General features: G+C 40.9%; 1 protein-coding gene across 3 annotated transcripts in view; it reads right to left on the reverse strand.

Annotated features, from left to right (window-relative positions):
• Positions 1 to 9,053: 9,053 nt before the first annotated feature.
• Positions 9,054 to 18,848, reverse strand: part of PAK5 (p21 (RAC1) activated kinase 5) — a 320,036-nt gene continuing 310,241 nt past the window's right edge. For all 3 annotated transcript variants that reach the window (XM_049869541.1, XM_049869542.1, XM_049869540.1), the window contains 3 exons: positions 13,931 to 14,056; positions 11,985 to 12,119; positions 9,054 to 9,558 (listed from right to left, as the gene is read on the reverse strand). In XM_049869541.1, coding sequence (XP_049725498.1) covers positions 9,403 to 9,558; positions 11,985 to 12,119; positions 13,931 to 14,056 — 417 coding nt within the window. In that variant the 3' untranslated portion in view covers positions 9,054 to 9,402. The remainder of the gene's footprint in view (positions 9,559 to 11,984; positions 12,120 to 13,930; positions 14,057 to 18,848) is intronic.

The following is an 18,848-nucleotide window of genomic DNA, read 5'->3' on the forward strand; positions in this document are numbered from 1 at the left end:
TTATTTCACTCTTTTATTCACCTGTGATCGTGTCACCCCCTGGGCTGCAAACAAAGCCATGCTATTTTGTAGCATCCCATGTATGCTTTGAAACCTTCACATTCTTTATTTAAAACCATCCAAGAATTTGGGGAGACGGGAACACTCAGCTGTAGCTAGGATTTCACAGTGAGTTACCATTCCTTTCTGTAAGTCCTTCAGGGAAAAAAAAAAAAACAACTTAAACCTGCCTGAGTCACACTTCTGAAAAGTTCCTTGTGTTTTTTTTAACTTGCTTTCATACCACATAGGACTTCTGGTTACTTTTGGAATCGTCATTCATTTATTCTTTCAACAAATAGTTTTGAGCACCTACTAAGTGCACACTCAGTGCTGGGTACAGGGTGGTGAACTTGAACTCGATAGCTTTAAGCCCACAGGAAGGAATGACAAGAAAAGCTACACACATAAACCTATCATTCTGAGAAAAAAGAGTGCCCTGGCTCTTTTCAACAGGAAAACATCCTGGTGTCTAAGCTAATTAAATTTTGCTGAAATTCAAATTTCTTAATTCTCAAAATAAGGATGACTTTTTGGCCTATCATATGCAGTATGTACAAAAATTATTACTATTATTATTATCATCATTATCATTCATCAGGTCGTCTTTATTGAGTTGTTCTAAAATCGAGTCTCAAACTCAGTCTAAGTTCTTTTGAACCTAGACATTTCTGTCAGCCTTGACTTTACCTCTATTATCAGGTAAACGAAATAAAGAGGGCCTTCAGGTGCAAGGCAGGAGAAATCTCCTCTGGGAATGACCGTGCCCAGCGTTCTCCCAGCTCAAGGAGAAGGCCACGTATCCAAAGGGACTGAACTCAACCCTGGGCCTCAGTCCATTGCCACTGCCCTGCCTTTTGGACCAGAATACAGCTGTGGCAATGGGTCGTCTGTCTGCCTTGCTTTCCAAGCTCAGAGCCGGGGAAAGAACACAAACATAAACCACAGATGTTCAATTACCCCATTAACTGTCATTTTTCATTTTTACTGGGTCTTTAAACATAACCGCCTCTGGGCACAAAAGGATGCTGGGTCTGGTTGCTGGATCTGCCTGCCAGGCCAGATGAACCACACGCAGACTTCTTTTGAGGGGAAGGGGAGTTTGATTTAAATTCTGGGCATGTTTCTTTACAGGATTCCCCCCTTCCCCCCACGCCCAGGAAATAGCTTCTAGTGAAGCTGCCTCCCATGGCAGGGAAGACTCAACTTTCACCCTGGGCCTCTGAACACCTGAGCTGTAACCACTCTCTCCTTGCCAAATGCCCAATCTTTCCTCCTATTGATGTCAACTTGCAAGTAGCAAAGAGGCATGAATGTGATAGAGAACTGTCAGTGGAGGAGTGGGAGGAGAGATGGAGGCTTGACCTGCAGCACCTGGTAGAGGCATGGTGCTGCGTTTGTATTGCGGGGTGTTTTCCTGGGGAGGTAGCCCAAACTGGTCTTGGGCCCAAATGTTTCCCTGGAATAATCTCCCAAATGACCTGAGCCAGAAAGACACAATTTTAAATCAGTGTGTCTCAAAGTGCAATTCGAAGCAGCCTGCGTCAGAATCATCCTATTTGTTGGTTAGGTGCCATCGAGTCGGTTCCAACTCATAGCCACCCTATGTACCACAGAATAAAACACTGCCTGGCCTTGTGCCCAGCTCACAATCGTTGTTATGCTTGAGCCCACTGTTGCGGCCACTGTGCAGTCCATCTCGTTGAGGGTCTTCCTCTTTTCTGCTGACCCTGTGCTTTACCATGCATGATGTCCTTCTCCAGGGACTGATCCCTCTTGACAACATGTCCAAAGTATGTAAGATGCAGTCTCACCATCCTTACTTCTAAGCAACATTCTTGTCGTACTTCTTCCAAGATAGATTTGTTAGTTCTCTTGGCAGTTCGTGGTATATTCAGTATTTTTCTCCAACACCACAATTCAAAGGCATCAGTTCTTCTTCAGTCTTCCTTATTCATTGTCCAGCTTTCACATGCATATGATGCGATTGAAAATACCATGTTTTGGGTCAGGCGCACCTTAGTCTTCAAGGTGACAACTTTGCTTTTCAACACTTTCAAGAGATCCTTTGCAGCAGATTTGCCCAATGCTATGCATTGTTTGACTTTTTTTTTTTTTTTTTTAATTTGTTTATTGTGCTTTAGGGGAAAGTTTACAAATCAGGTCAGTCTCTCATACAAAAAGTTATACACACCCCACCGTGCTCTCCCCTTAACGGGACAGCACATTCCTCCTCTCCACCCTGTATTCCCTGTGTCCGTTCAACCAGCTCCTGTCCCCCTCGTCCCTCTCATCTCACCAACAGACAGCAGTCACCCACATAATCTTATGTGTCTACCTGAGCCACAGAGTTCACTCCTGACCAGCATCATTGTCTATCTTATACTCAGGCCAATCCCTGTCTGCAGAGTTGGTTTCGGGAATGGTTCCAGTCTTGGGCTATCAAAGGGTCCAGGGACCATGACAGTCAGGGTCCCTCCGGTCTCAGTCAGACCATTATACCTGGCCTTTTTACCAGAATTTAAGATCTGCATCCTACTGTTCTCCTGCTCCATCAGGGATTCTCCGTTGTGTTCCCTGTCAGGGCAGTGATCGGTGGTAGCCAGGCACCATCTAGTTCTTGCGGTCTCAGGCTAGTGGAGTCTCTGGTTTATGTGGCCCTTTCTGTCCTTGGGCTTATATTTACCTTGTGTCTTTTGTGTTCTTTATTCTCCTTTGCTCCGGGTGGATTGAGACCAATTGATGCATCTTAGATGGCCGCTTTTTAGTGTTTAAGACCCCAGATGCCTCTAGGGTGAGACTCTTGAATCTGCGTTTTTACTAAGGTGATTCTGATGCAGGCTAACATCTGAAAACTTCTAGGCCCAAATGCTTCACCTATCATTTACCAACATGAAACATTAGCCAAATAGTTGGCTTCTCTGTGCTTATTTTCTCATCTGAAAATCTTGTGTACGTCCTTGTACTTGCAAAGTTGTTTGAGGAATCAAGAAAGTTAAATGTTAATTGGTCAGAGTGTTTGTCACATTGGAAATGCTCCATAAAAGGTATTATTAATGATATATTTCTAGCACAATACATAACAAGTGTATTTCAATTTTATCTGCTGTCTTAGTTATCTAGTGCTGCTGTAACAGAAATACCACAAGTAGGCGGCTTTATCAAACAAAAACTTATTTTCTCACAGTTTACGAGGCTAGCAGTCTGAATTCAGGGTGCTGTCTCCAGAGAAGGCTTTCTCTCTCTGTCGGCTCTGGGGGAACAGCCTTGCTCTTCTGCTTATTTCCTGGTTTCTTGGAGGTCTCCATGTGTCTTAGCATCTACCTTACCCCATCTCTCCTCCACTATTTAATCTCTTTTATATCTCAAAAGAGATGAACCCAAAATACACCCTGTACTAATCCTGACTCAGGAAAGGCAATCATTCCTGCGTGGGATTATAACCACAGGCATAGAGAGGTTAGGATTTACGGGACATATTTTTGGGGAACACATTCAATCCATAACACGTACCAAACAAGGGGGAATGAAAGATCTGAAGGGTCTAATGCAGGGCTTTTTAACCTGGTGTCCACAGTTTTCTGTGCCAGTATATTTTGAATTCAGACTATGTTTCTATGTAGGGATTACCCTTGCCTCCTCCAGACCAGTAAATTGCTTGGGGGTTTGTCAGTTTCAGGGGTAAGAATGGGGCAGGAAGGAATAGGAATCCATGAGCTTGAATGGGAAAAAATTACATCTTTAGTTATTTCTAACTTTATGTGAAAGGTAGAATTTCCTTCAGTTATGAACTCAGGCATCAAACTGCAGTCATATATGCAGGACTTTCTACTGGTGATTACTGTTGTCACCGAAAGACATCACCAATATTTTCATGTCACATAACACTTGTTGAAGATGCTGCAAAAGTCCTGTATACTCATTACTTTGGAATTATGGTCGTCACTAGATCCATCACAAGAACTGGCTATTGCATTATACCACAGAAGTAAAAACATGTTGATAACTATGCTTTAATTGATTTCTTTTGTAAGCCTATGCATTTCACTTTATGCAATTAAAAACATTTTTCTGAGAAGGGAAAAACGTTTTCTCTGTGGTGGGGTCCACAGGCTTCAGACATTCAACAGGGTCCAGGGTGCAAATTAGGCTAAGAACCCCATTTAAAGTGACTAGACCTGCCAGCTTGCCTCCTGGGAAAGGATTGGTACTTCTTGCCCCGCTGTCACAAGGGCTCTTGTGACAAATGATAAGTATTTATTAACTCTGATCATGTGCTTTCTAGACCCTACTTCAGGTGTTGGGGACATATCAGTGAGTGAAATAGGCAAAAATACCTGTCCTTATGGAACTGAAGTTCTAGCGTGGAGTGTGTGCGTGTGTGTGTGTGTGTGTGTGTGTGTGGTCCATTCAAGTATTATGAATAATGTGCTATCATTATCTAACTCTTCTGGGCCTTGGCTAGCTAAGTTAAGGAGGTAAGGAAGATCATACCAAGTCTTGAAGTCCTTCCTAGCTTTAAGTTTTTAGAAATGTTGGCAATGATGAGGAATAATTATGAAAGCATTTTCCACATGAGCTTGATGGCTTCAGTGTGTGTTAATCTCAATGACCATATCAAAGATGTTGGGTGATTGAATGAAAAAAGAAAGAATGAGTGGATGAATGAACAACTCACTAATGTAAAAAAAAATTTTTTTTTTTCACTTTATAGCTAGGAATCTGAGGTTGAAAGAGGTTAAGTTGCATAAGATCACTGAAAGACAGAATGACATTTGAATGTGAAATGTTCCCAATATACCATGCTCACTTGGAAAACCTTCTCTGGGGGGCACAGTCCAGGAGTCTTCTATATCTTAGAAGGGTTACCTCTGACACAACTATTTTCCTGTGCACATCCAGGCTAGAGGAACATTTCAGGATAAGGAATCCCTTTGCTTTTAAATCAGGATATTTTGATCTAGAAATAAGCATCCCATTGACTTCTTCAAGTCTTAGTTTTGATCTTAACCAGACCTCTTTATGTAGGGGATGATGGCAGTGTCCCACTCATGTTTCCTTGGTCCTTCATAGAGGTTATTTGCTAACTGTTTCTGTATATGCCAATGGCTTTCTGTGTCTCTCTCCTAGAGGGTATTCTTTGGCAGAGGGAACAACTTTTGCCCATATGCAGGGCAAGCCGGAAGTTCTGTGCGTTGATGTTCCAGGAGCAATTCTCACCCAGTGATGGTGGACAAATACCCCGGAACCTCCAGAAGGAAAATTGTGGAGTTTCTCTGAGAATGTCTCCAATGAGATTAAGCCCCAGTTGCCTGTTATGGTAACCTGCTCATTAATACACATTTTATTGACTTCTTTCTCTTCTTTGGAGCCCTGGTGGGGAAGTGGTTCAAGAAGGTCGGCAGTTCTAATACACCAACTGCTCCTTGGAAGTCTGATGGGGCAGTTCTACTCTGTCCTATACGGTTGCTATGAGTTGGAATAAACTCCATGGCAATGGGTTTGGTTTTGTTTTTGGTTTCTCTCTTCTTTGTCTCACTTCTCCACTTTGCCACTTGGGCTTCCTGGGGTCAATTCCTAAATAAAGTACTTATGTCTAAATCTTTTCCCTCTTAGTCTGTTGACAGAAAACTAAGTATCACCACACTAAGTATTACTAAGTATTATTATCCCATACTAAGTATTACTAATTAAGTATTATCACACTAAGGTGATATATTAGACTTGAAAATACAACTCAAAATGTATACTCTTCAAGGCTTGAATTGACCAACTTTCCTGCCCAATGTGAATTTCCTACTGTATTATGTTATTTTCACAAAATTTTTCCTGCTTCTACATTTTGTACCCACTTCAGACAATCTTTTCTCTGCTTGGAATCTCATTACTTCTTCCTTGATGACACAGTGCTGTTTATTTAGCCAGTTTGAGCAAGGAGTCTGAACTTATAGAGTTGTTAACTTTGTGGAATGATCTTATCTTTCCAGTAATTGCTACTGAGTGTATTCATCCAAGGGGGTAATGGGGACAAAACCATAACTCAGTCTGATCCATCCGTCTAGTCCAGTTTAAAAAATCAACCTCATTCTAATTCAAATGATTGCTCCTCTCCCTTGTTCAGGCTAAGCTTGCATTAGAGAAAGAGAAATAGGTAGCAATGGGTAGGTAGTGGCAGGAGATATGGTATGCTCTCTTATTCCCCATTTTTTTCTTCTAAATTCCTCCCCTAGATCATGGGGTCTCACACAAAACCATGGCCCAAGAGGAGTATTTTTGTTACCTACCTGGCTGTACTCAGCTGCCATGGAGATGCTATTGTGAGAAGGTAAGGTGCCTGAGTCTCATTTAGGTTCAGTCTAAAGACTGCAGCCCCTGCTATTGAGAAAGGTCTTGGTGTAGATGATATATTTGGTTTTCAGAATAAGGTCCAGCTCCACCCAGGTCCCTCCATTGGGAGGACCCCACTCACTGCAGAAAGCAGCCGTCTCATCCTTTAGTTTCCCCCATTAGTTCATGCCTCCAACGTACTCTCTCTATAGAGCAGCCCATTGCTTGGTTAAGCAGTTCATTCAGTTTAGCTCCATGTTCTCTATTCCCTCTCCCTGCTTCATTCAACATAGCCAAGGGAACCTGGTATTTTCTCTCACATTCTCCAAAACCTGTGGAGACCTGTGTGGTGAGGGGTTGCCCCACCTTTCTCTTCCCTGGAACACAACATACTGCACTCTTTCACATCCTGCATTTCTAGGCTATGTTCTCAGGGTTTTCACCTTCAGAAATCTCCAGATGAGAAATGGGCTCTCCATATACAAGTGTTCACTATGAGTCGGAATCAACTCGATGGCACTGGGTTATATACAAGTGTCCCCTCAACTTCATGGGATACATGTTCATGTCTTCCTTGTCATCCAAAGAGGGAAAGGGGCCCAACACTGGCTTCCAGGCTATCAGAAAGCTCTCCCAACTACACTCTCTCTAACCCAGGTACTTGGTTATATCCTTTATTGGCAGAAGTCCTCAGATCAGCATCTTTGGAAGAGGGAAGTGGAAAGGGAGATTTAGCCATGAATCTGGCATTCATTAAGCTTGGTAAGCCAGAACTGAATAATTCTCTTCTCAACAGTGGTGTCCATACCACAGTCTTACAGTATGTAATCTCTAGGGATGGAAATACTAGTCTTTGCTTTGTGTTATCACTATGCTACGTATAATTTCGTAGCAACTCATTTGCATTCCTCAGGATTATAAAGGAAACTCCTCAAGAAAAAAAATTCTGGAAACCACTGGAGTTTCCAATAAGACAATGGGGAAAAGGCAAACATTTATCTTTATTTGCAAGTGCATTTTCTGCCAATAGGTAGTGCTCACAAAACCTTTTAAGCTACAGTAACTTTTGGTAAACTCAATGAATACTTTAAAAAATACCCAGTGATAAGAAAATTACAGAAAAATTTCCATTACACTGTCAAAATGTTTGGAATCCAAAATCCACTATTTGTTCTGGTTAAAAAGATTTTTCCTTTTTTTTTTTTTCCTTTCTACTTCTATATAATCCTGTTTGAATTTATGTAATCTGTTTCATGAACTTTTAGGACTGCAATATTCTGGATTTAGACCGTTTTTATTACATATCTATATTAGCATTTTAATACTTTACATAAAACATTGATCTACTGAGTTTTAGGAAACAAAATTATAGATCCTATTTATGGTGATGCATTTCCAGTTTTGGGGAAAACCGAAAATCTGATTAGTAGAAGGTCATTTTATGCCTTTGTTTTTTTCCTTTTTTTAACTGTAATAAATAATTAGCAACCTATTAATTACAAAAATTCTTAATTATGCTTAGAGCAACCAGAGCATGTTCACAAATTTAAATTCATATTTGTTACAGTATATCGAGTCATTAAGAAAAGCCTCTGGTTTTCTAGTCTGGTAACAAATGGCTTTTGTTTGATGCATAATTAATAGAAACTAATTAATGATGACTATGTAGCTCTTCCAGAATTTTAAAGGCAAATCTATATTGGCCTACAGTTAACATGCAAATTCTTCCAACAAGCAACACAAAATGTATTGTAGTAGTCATTCATTTTTATCAACATTCAAGAAGATCTAGACAGCAGCACAACCCTCCTATGTCGGCAACACATTAAAACATGGTCACAACTGAAGTCAGACCATACCTGGTAAAACACCCCCCTCGGTAAATCAACCTCTACAGTCAGTTCAGACTTCCAGCACGATACATGAACAATAGCAATTAATACTGCAGTACAAAGGTAAAGAGACAAGAGTTTGGTATGCTAGCATACAGTTTTCAGAACAGCGACAAACAAAACCAAACATCTTGCCCTGTTCTCTCTCCTTTCCTTTTCTAAGACTGGAATTTTCATGGCCTCTTTGAAACATTCAATTTGGGGAACTAAGTCCATTGATCCTAGCACTGAAATTGCTCCTTGGAAGTGAAATTTGGCCACAAGGAACACCATACCCATTTGAGAGTATCCTAGGGGGAACATTCTACCATGCGTCCAGTGGTTTGCTCCTAGTAGCCTTGGAGAAATAGGAGATTTTTCAAATTATTTAGCTCTATCCCAAGGAGTAGTTTGGTGGTATACTGTAGCCCAAATTGTATTTTATTATTTTTTGGCCGAGTAAATGAAACGTGCACCACCATCACTCTTAATTCTTCTTCCATCATATAAGACACTTGTTAAAATAAGAAAAGAGTCTACTAAAGCTGATGGTGATTGAGATTCATTCAGTATTCAAAGTTCCTAAGGAATCGTTGGTTCTCTGAAAGGGATAAAAAAGTAGGAAAGGCTTTGTTCAAACTCCTGCTAGGAAACAAGTATTACTTCAACCAATACAATGGCTACGTGACATCAAAGTACTATAAATTATCAAAACTATCGTACAGAAAAATTACAAATTCATTGCAAAATACATTACACTGCTACCATTAAGAAAAAGTGCTTTTTTGTTTTCCTTTTTTTTTTTTTTTGCCAGAAAAGTATTCTTTCGAAATAGAAAATCCTATGCGTTACCCTGCATGTGGCCAGGATGTATCATAACGGAGTTTGTACTGAGTCCTTCTGACTTGTGGGATGAAGGGCTGAAAAATATAATGACTTAGTAAAGCTGTGCTTCAAATGACCTCACCAGCTGTCAGTGGAGAGATGTCTGTTTAAGACACAATTAGATGCCCTGGTCTGTCAAACCCTGACGGTCACCAAACTGTCCCACCAATCAGCTGGTCTTGAATGCACAGGCCTTTTGCAGTGGTCCATGAGTTCTTCACGTTCTTCTGAATTATTCTCATGATCTCATCTAGTCTTTTCACTTTCATGAATCCTCTACTCAATGATGCCTATATTGTCTCATGAGGGGAACGATGCAAGATGGTGGCCCTGCCAGTTTCAAGAATGGATGTCCGAGGAGTTCCTGGGCTGTGGCTCTTTGAGAGGGCTCCCTCACCAACATCAGGTCTAGGAATCCCCGCAGCACTGAAGAAAACTGCCAAAACACAAAGATGCATGCTGAAGTCTAACACAGAAACCCGACCCAGGTCGCCTAAAATGGTTTCCCAGTTAGGTCCTAGGAAAGTCATTCTATCAACAACATCAAATTCTAGAAAGTCACCATGGGGAGGAAGACACTGTGGAAGCCAAAGCAGGTATTGCCTTTTTTAACACACGGTATTTTCCTCACCTTCTTCAAGTTTGAAATAAAAGGGTTAAATAATAATGGTAATAATAATAATAAAATACACCCAAACCAGTTGGCATTGAGTCGGCTCCAACTCTTGGTGACCCCATGTGTTTCAGAGTAGAACTGTGCTCCATAAGATTTTCAATGGCTGATTTTTCAGAAGTAGATTGCCAGGCACTCAAGGTGCCACTGCGTGGCCTCAAACTTCCAATCTTTGGGTTAGCAGCCAGCTGTGTTAACTGTTGGCACCACCCAGGGACTCCTAATAACGACAACACCAGCTATTACGGGGTGTTCACTATGTACAAGAGGTCGCACACATGCTTTTATGGAGTGTGGTATAAATACAGAATAGTTTTATTTTTCTAATAATGGCAACCATCTAGGCTCTGTGGAATCCCCCCTCCCCCCCTTTTTTTAATAGAAACAAGCTTCCTTAAGGATATATGACACAGATAGCACTTTTTTCCCTTTTATTTCTTATGATTTACTTTTTCAAGGTATACCTTATATACATTCAAGTGCATAAATATAGGGTCACCATGAGTTGGAATTGCCTTGATGGCAATGGGTATACTGGTATAGCTCAATCAACTTTTACATATATTTATACATATTTACTCTCTACCTCAATCAAGATATAGAACATTTTTACCACTCTAGGACCCTACCTCAATACCCATTTCCCCTGTAAAAGGTCATCACTACGCTGACTTCTAATAGCATAAATTAGTCTTGCCTGTGTTTGTAACTTTACAGAAACAGAGTTGTATAGCGTGAACTTTCCTGTCTCAATTCTTTCTCTAAATATTAGGTCTGTGAGATTCATCCCTGATGCGTGCAGCAATAGTTTTATCCTTTTTGATGCTGTGTAGTATTCACTGTTGAAATACACCACACGTCATTTCTTCATTTAGAAACAGCCTTGTGAGGTTCCCACTTTTTGAACCATTATGATTAAAACTGTCAAGAGCCTTTTTGTACATGGCTTTGAAGAACATCAACGCTCATTTCTATTGCTGTGAATCTATTTTGATACTACATATTCTTTAGTCACTTTTCATTATTAAAACAGTCCAATTCAGTTAAAATTTCAATGTCCTGTTTGGTTCAAGCAGTCTCCTGTTTTTGTAGGTTCACACAACTTTTATGAGTTATTTTATTGCAGCCCTACCCTCAGATTTAGGAAAAGGAGACTCTACCATTACCAACTATTCTCCCCCAAAAGGCAGTCTCACATCTTCTTATTGTCATGAAGCAGATGTGAGGGGACGTGTGTGTGTCAATGTTTATGGTACTGATTCTGCAGAAATGACACCTCTAAGCAAGTCTTCCAGGGAGCTGACTACTACCACAGTGGTGATTCTTGAGCATCCTTTTTTTTTTCCTTTTCCTTAGCTTGGTCCAAGCTGACAATCTTGGGAAAACAGGGAAGACACCACTTGGTCCTTTATATGCATTACACTAACAATGACCTTCGCTGTGCTGCATGATCTAGCCCCTGCCTACTTCTCTGACCATCATGTCTTACTCTTCTCCCCTTGCTCACTTTGCTCCAGCCACACAGGCCTTCCTTCTCGGCTTATGGCCTTTGTATTTGCTGTTCCCTCTGCCTAGGACACCCTTCTCCCAGATCTTTGCATGGCTTGCTCCTTCCTTCTATTCAGGTCCCCGCTCAATGGTCCCTTCTCAGAAAGGTCTTCCTTCCCTCTTCAACCCAGACTAGCTTTCGGGACCAACTCTGTACACTTCCATCAGATCACAGAGTTTTATTTTCTTCACACATTACTGCTCTCTGAAAGTAATTCATTCATTCATTTATTTATAGTTTATTATCCACCTCCCCAACTAAAATGTAAGTTCTAGGAGAGTCAGGGAATCTGGGGTCTTGTGCTGCAATACCTCAACAATTAGAACAGCACCCAGCACGCAATAGCTGTTGAATGAGTGAGTGCTGAGTGCCTGGTTTACTCTTCTAACCAACCCAAGAGAAAGGAGCTATTGCTATCCCCATTTTACAGATGTAGAACTTCAAAGTCAGACAGGCGGAATCACTTTCCCAGTGAATGAAAGGAAGAGCAGAGATTTGAATCTAAGTGACTCTAATTCTAAAGTCCATGCCTGTAAACCAGGATCTACTGCCTGGATGAAAAATACCAGTCTTTAAAACCAAAAAATGGCTGACAAATTCTAGATCTATTTTGAACTTCAGCAACAGATGCCATTCCTACCTTGTGTAGGTCCTTCACTCTTGGAGGTAAACTGTCCCGTATCCTCTGCATTGCCTGGAGCGGAGGCTCATTGAAGTAGGGGGGCTCACCATCGATCATCTCTATCACCATGATCCCAAGTGACCAGATGTCCACCTGTTAGGACATCTGACTGGTTACTTCAGGCAAGGGGAACATGCTGATACGTCAGATGTGCTCATGGAACCCAAGAGACTCATACTCATAAATTAATTGTGGTATTTGTAACCTCTCAAAATTAGTAATACTGGTCTACCAGCTGAAGGGTTGGCTTAAGGAGTTTTTGCTAATGGTCTTCTTTTGCTTTTTAAAGACAATGTCAAAGAAGTTTCACCAACTTGGGATAAATGAATATCTTAACATTCTGAAGTTTAGAACTTCAGCTTTCGCCCTGTTGACTTTGTTAGTTAACTGCCTCTCAGGGCAGATGTGAAAAATATCCAAAGTTTTATATTATTAACATAAAGAAAAAAGTTGCACTTAAACCGTAATAAGGAGATTTTTTTACACATTCATAACAAAATGCAAGGAGCTGCATAGCATAGTGCAAAATATATTCTGATTCTTTTATTTATTGATTTTAAAAAAAAAAACAGGTCTATTTCCCCCTCTTAGAGGTTCTTTATTATTTAAAAGGAGCATGCACAAAACCTTCCTTTACAAAACCATTTACAAGGAATGGAGAAAAGAAAAGGAAGAGATGACAAGCAATTCTTTCTGGGTAAAGAACGGGAAGCTTGGACAATGAGAAGTCATAGCTGTGCTATAAATTTCCAGTTACAGTCACTTCCCATTATAGCCTCATTACACCACTTATCTGTTGGCTGCATTGCTATTATAAACCTTGCAGTGACCTTCACTGAGAATTTATGCTCTTGGGACCACAGTGAGAAAAACAAGTCCAGTACTCATTCAAGGTCAAACAAACATGGAAAAGAAAGCAGAGGCTACTTAATTTATGCCGATATACTTAGCTCATTGGTCCACACCACCTGTTACCACTCTTCTCTCTTAGAATCGCCTTCTGAACCATAATGTTTGGAAACACTGTCTGCCGAGTCAAAATCAACTTCTTGGCCTCCACGTGTATGTACATTTGTGTCTCAGAGATTTTACTCACCCCATTCCCACCCTAGGAAACCCTGGTGGCAGAGTGGTTAAGAGATGTGGCTGCTAACCAAGAGGTCGGCAGTTTGAATCCACCAGGCACTCCTTGGAAACCCTATGGGGCAGTTCTATCCTGTCCTATAGGGTCACTATGAGTTGGAATTGATTTGACGGCAACGGATTTTATTCCCACCCTAGACTGCTTTCCTCCACTCTCTCTGTCCCCTCATTTTCACAAACTCTACTCCTTAAGAGGTATGACTATTTCCTTTCCAGAGGAAATCAAAACTGTGCCAGATTTTTTAATATGTTATAATATTTGTATCTGATTTTCTATAAATAGGAGTACATTATTAAAAGGAAAAGGAAAACTACCTCTCTCTCAACTGCTCATTCAAATATTACCTCTATTTTCTGGAGCTTTCTCTAATCGTCTATCTTTTCTCTGACTCACCATGCCTGGTCATCTGTGCCTCTCTCACCACTTTTCAAGAGACATTGCCTTGCTTCGTGTACCTCTTTTACTACTGAGAACAAACAGGTCAGCATTTGAGTGACTCTCCCCCAGTGTCTTACATAGAGCTCTGTCCATTGCAGACCTCAATAAACAGCCCCTTGAGTAAACATGGCGATATCCTCAGTGGTGACCAGTCTCCTTTCTGCCATAAGCCACTTTGCATTCAGTCTAGTGAGTGGGGATCAAGCATGAGAGACAAAAACTCATCCCCGAGGTCTCCTGCGGTTCATAGCTGTCTCAAAACCACTGCATTCCTGAGCCTGTCCTAGGCCACGTTTCTCCAAGCTGGCTGTTATCCCCTTACCTCTGTTCCATAAGGTAGTCTAGAAATCACCTCAGGTGCCATCCAGTATGGAGTGCCAACTAGTGATTTCCTCTTTGGCACCTCTTTGGAGACTTGAGCACAGAAACCAAAGTCAGATAACTTTATCTGAAAAGGAAAGGAATACAACAGCTTACAATATTGTCTGCTAGATACAGGAACATATACATAGAATGTTTTAAGTTCAAAGCAGAACGGTCTCATTAACAGGCTTTGGGATTATTGGAGGAGGGGTTGGTCACAACTTTTTATTAGAAAGGTACAATCAATCAATATTAATGGAAAAATTTCCCATGAATCCATCAGGGTTGAGTTGTGAATGTTTAAATTCCTGCTGTTTGTATCTTTTATAGAATTATGAAACAAATAAAAAACATACAGATTAAATACAGCCAAAACAACAAATTTATTGAAACTCAAATCTACAACTTTAACTTAATATGACATGATGTTGTTTTAGTGTAAATAAACTGCTATTATCCATGTGATTTTGGTACAAACTACTGCAGTTTGGTTTCTTTTGTGTTCAACACATTTAGGTTTCTATGTATTATGAGATGATTCAAATAACCAATGTCTTTGCTCTACTGGAAATATTGTAAACCTTCATTATTACATGATACAGAGACAGCACTTTAAGTATTGGCTCCCCTTCCTTTTTGTTTTCTCCTTTGTCCACGAGGAACGAAGTTGCCAATGTGAACATTAACGTAGGTGGGAATACGAGCACAGAGACTGGGTGTCAGCACTTGGTAATCAGGGGTTAAAGGTGGTCATTATGATAACTTGGTGTGCATGTATATTATTTATTTTAGATTATCCTAACAAAAAATTTAAAAAGCTTTGATAATTCTTGCACAGTCCTCATGTCCTCTTAAGAATACACTGAAGAACATACTTCAGTGTCAGGCACCCTGCTAATTTAGGTATTCCACATGTCCAGGATTTGCCTTACATCTGAGAGGTGTGATTCCTGGCCATGATGACCTGGTGTAGACTTCAGATGGCCTTGTTCAAGACTACTGTGTCATTTACTGTTTGTGGTGATAACAGAATACAAAAAAGCACAATTAGGCAATGGTTCAGAATGACCATTTGAAGTTAAACTTGCTATAGATCAATGGTATGCGGGCACTGGCGGTTCAGTGGTAGAATTCTCACCTTCCAGGCAGGAGACCTGGCTTGGGTTCCTGGATAAGGTACCTTATACGCAACACCACCTGTCTTTCAGTGGAGGCTTGTGTGTTGCTATGATGCAGAACAAGTTTCAGAGAGCTTCTAGACTAAGACAGCCTAGGGAGAAAGGCCTGGAGATCTACTTCTAAAAACCAGCCAAGGAAAACCCTCTGGATCACAATGGTCTGTTATGGAACCAATTATGGGGATAGTGTAAGATTGGGCAGTGTTTCATTCCATTGTGTATTGGGTCCCCATGAGTCAGGGGCTGACTCGATGACAGGTAACAACAACAAACAGATGAATGACCTAGTCTCTAATGCACAAATTCTCTCTTGGTTCTCTTCATAGCTCTCTGAACTTCCTGTCTCAGTGTTTTCCTTTGGTTCTACCTCTTCTGCTCACACCTTAAATACTGGGGCTCCCTAGCACCCGGGTCCCAATTTTTACCTCTTTTAACATACTTTTGACAGTTTCCCTTTTTTCTCCCATGCTTAATTCAGATCTCTCTCCTCCATTCAAGGCCAGTATTTCCCATTAGTATATATTTTCATATGGAGGATTAAAGGCACCTTCAGCCGAACACAGTATACTGTCTCCATTCCAAAACCTGACTCTCATCTATCTATCCTGTCTTAGTTAATGGCACCATCATCCACCCAACTACTCAAGCTAAACCATGAGAATCATCCATTACAGCTTCCTCTATCTTACCCCAAATATTTTTAGTTAGAGTTTAAAAAATACATCTCTGTAGCTTCAAGACCCACAATAGTGATTGGTCTACAATAGGTTCTCAAAATCAAGGTTGTTGAATGAATGGATGAGCCTCAATCATAAGAGACGGAAGAGGTCTCTGGTAAGGAAGGATAATTGTGTTGTTATTGTTATAAGGATCAGGATCTCAAAGCAGAGGCCTCGTCTGGGGGTGTAATTTCCCCCCTAACATTTTATTATGATAATTTTCAAACATTTGGGAAAGTTCAAAGAGTTATAGTGTGAACACCCCTCTGCCCAATAAGTGGATTCTATAACTGTTATTATTTCGCTATTTGAGATTTATCTCTACCTATCCCTCTATACGTCCATGTCAGGGATTGAATTGTGTCCCCCCAAAATATCTGTCAACTTGGCTAGGTCCTGATTCCCAGTATTGTATGACTGCCTGCCATTTTATGTGATTTTCCTATACATGGTAAATCCTATCACTATGATGTAATAAGATGGATTACTGGCAGTTATATCTGATGAGATCTACAAAATTAGGTTGGGTCTTAAGCCAATCTCTTGAGATATAAAAGACAGACACGAGCAGAGAGACAGGGGGATCTCATACTACCAAGCAAGGAGTGCTGAGAGCAGAGCACAGCCTTTGGACCCGGGGTTCCTGTGCTGAGAAGCTCGCAGACCAAAGGAAGACTGGTGCATCACAAGCACCTTCCTCCAAAGCTGACAGAGAAAGAAAGCCTTCCCCTGGAACTGGCACCTTGAATTCAGACTTCTAGCCTACTGGACTGTGAAAGAATAAATTTCTTTTTCTTAAAGTTATCCGTTTGTGGTATTTCTGTTACAGCTGCACTAGATGACTAAGACATTCCATCTATTCACTTTATTTTTTGATGCATTCCAAAATAAGTCAAAGACATCAGAACACTTCACTCCTAATTCAACATGCCTATCATTAACTAAAAAAAAAAAAAAATCATTAACTGGTGGCATAGTGGTTAAGTGCTATGGCTGCTAACCAAAGGGGCAGCAGTTCGAATTTACCAGGTGCTCCTTGGAAGCTCTTTGAGGCAGTTCTACCCTATCCTGTAGGGTCACTATGAGTCAGAATTGACTTGACAGCAATGTGTTTAGTTTTTTTTTTTTTTTAATCATTAACTGGAGTTCAAAATTTATTTATAGTGTATATGACATTGAAATGCATATGGTAAAATGCGCACACCTTAAGTTTACTATGTGATAAGTTTTGACAAGTGCATACACCTATATACCTCAAACCCCTATGAAGATATGGGACATTGCCATCACTGGGCACATGTCTCAGGGTGTCATCTGGATATAGGTGGCATTCGGCCACCCCTGCAGAGCCAGCAGTATCAGAAAAGAAGATGGCCAAAAGATAAAATGCTTGGCAGCTGGGGTGACTGAAATCAAAGCATTATTGGAGGTTAAAGGGAAAAACTCAAGAAGTAAAAAGAGAAGTGAGGAAGAATGGCATAGGGAAGCCAAGGTGGGAATGACCAACATCTATGAAGGACCAGAGAGATTAAACCACATAAGAACTGAGAGTTACTGTGGTATTTGGCAGGATGGGGTCTGTGGTGATTCACAGCTGACGTGCTGAGGTAGGAGCAGAAACCAGGCAGTAGTGAGGTCTTGGTCAAACTGCTCTTCAAGAAATGAGATGTGTTTTAATGTAGATAGAAAAAAAGCCCTGAGGTTTAAAGAATGGGGCCACTGATGATAATGACCGTGATGATGATTATTATTCTAGATAAACCTTACTGAGCTCTTACTACGTGTCAGTTACCACTGAAGCATATGTATTAGCTCATTTAATTGCTCACAATAAACAAATGAGCAGGAACTACTATTTTCATTCCTACTTTACAGGTGAGTAGATCAAGGCACAGAGAGGTTAAGTCACATGCCCAAAGATATAGAGGTAGGAAGTTAGGGAACCAGGATTCCAGGATTCAGGTATTTAACCACAACTCTTGAACAATGGTTAAGAGCTCGGCTGCTACCCAAAAGGCTGGCAGTTCAAATCCACCGGCCGCTCCTTGGAAACCCTAGGAGCAATTCTACCCTGTCCTATAGGGTCATTATGAGTTGCAATCGACTCAACAGCAATGAGTTTGGTCTGTACCACAGAGCAAGTTTATGGGCTGAAAGAAGGGAGTTAGTGAAGTGGTAGAGGTTGAAAATATAGGTTCCTGAAAAGATGGAACAGAAGGGAAAAGATGGACAGTCTTGTTACTCAAAGCAGCAGTAGCAGCAACAGCAGCAGCATCACCTGGGAGCTGATTAAAATCTGTTTTCAGAGAAATTCTCTGCAGAACCTTCAGCCCCACCCAAGGTCAGGGTCTGCATTTTAATAACATCCCTGGACTACTGATGTGTACATTACAGATTGAAACACAGGAGACCACGGTTAGGCTGTGGAAAAGCAGGAAAGGGAGCATCCCATGAAGGGGTGAGGATGGGGAAGCATTTGTTTGCATAGGGTCTCATGTCTTCATTTCAGTATCATTGTGGAAGCCATCTCTTTTCGCTGAGCCCTGTCTTCCTACTGCTGAGGTGAACGCATTGCAGTCCACCTGAATGGCTTTCAAGGCCCTCCATGTAGTCTTTTCATGTAGCCAGCCTCACTTCTTATTTCTTCCTACACATACCAGAACTACTTCCAGGGATTGATGGGGTTCCTGGGATGTAGAACATTCAGTGCTAAATCCAGGAAGGTCCTGGGCAAACAGGGAGGAGTTGGTCCATTCCCAGCTTTGAGTTTTGTTCATGGTTCTTTACTTTCTTCTTGCATATTCAATTCTTAATCACTCTTTAAAGCCCTAATCACATTCCTCTTCCTCCAGAACTCTTCTCAGGTGCTCCTATTGATCTCTCCCTTCTCCACATTCCAGGGAATTTAGTGCTTACTCAATCTTGTATTGTTTTCTGGTGCTGATTTTGTTCCTTTGGCTAGAAAGTACACTCCTCAGGG

Source organism: Elephas maximus, chromosome 25 (assembly GCF_024166365.1).
Source record: "Elephas maximus indicus isolate mEleMax1 chromosome 25, mEleMax1 primary haplotype, whole genome shotgun sequence".
In the NCBI taxonomy this organism is placed as follows: Eukaryota; Metazoa; Chordata; class Mammalia; order Proboscidea; family Elephantidae; genus Elephas; species Elephas maximus.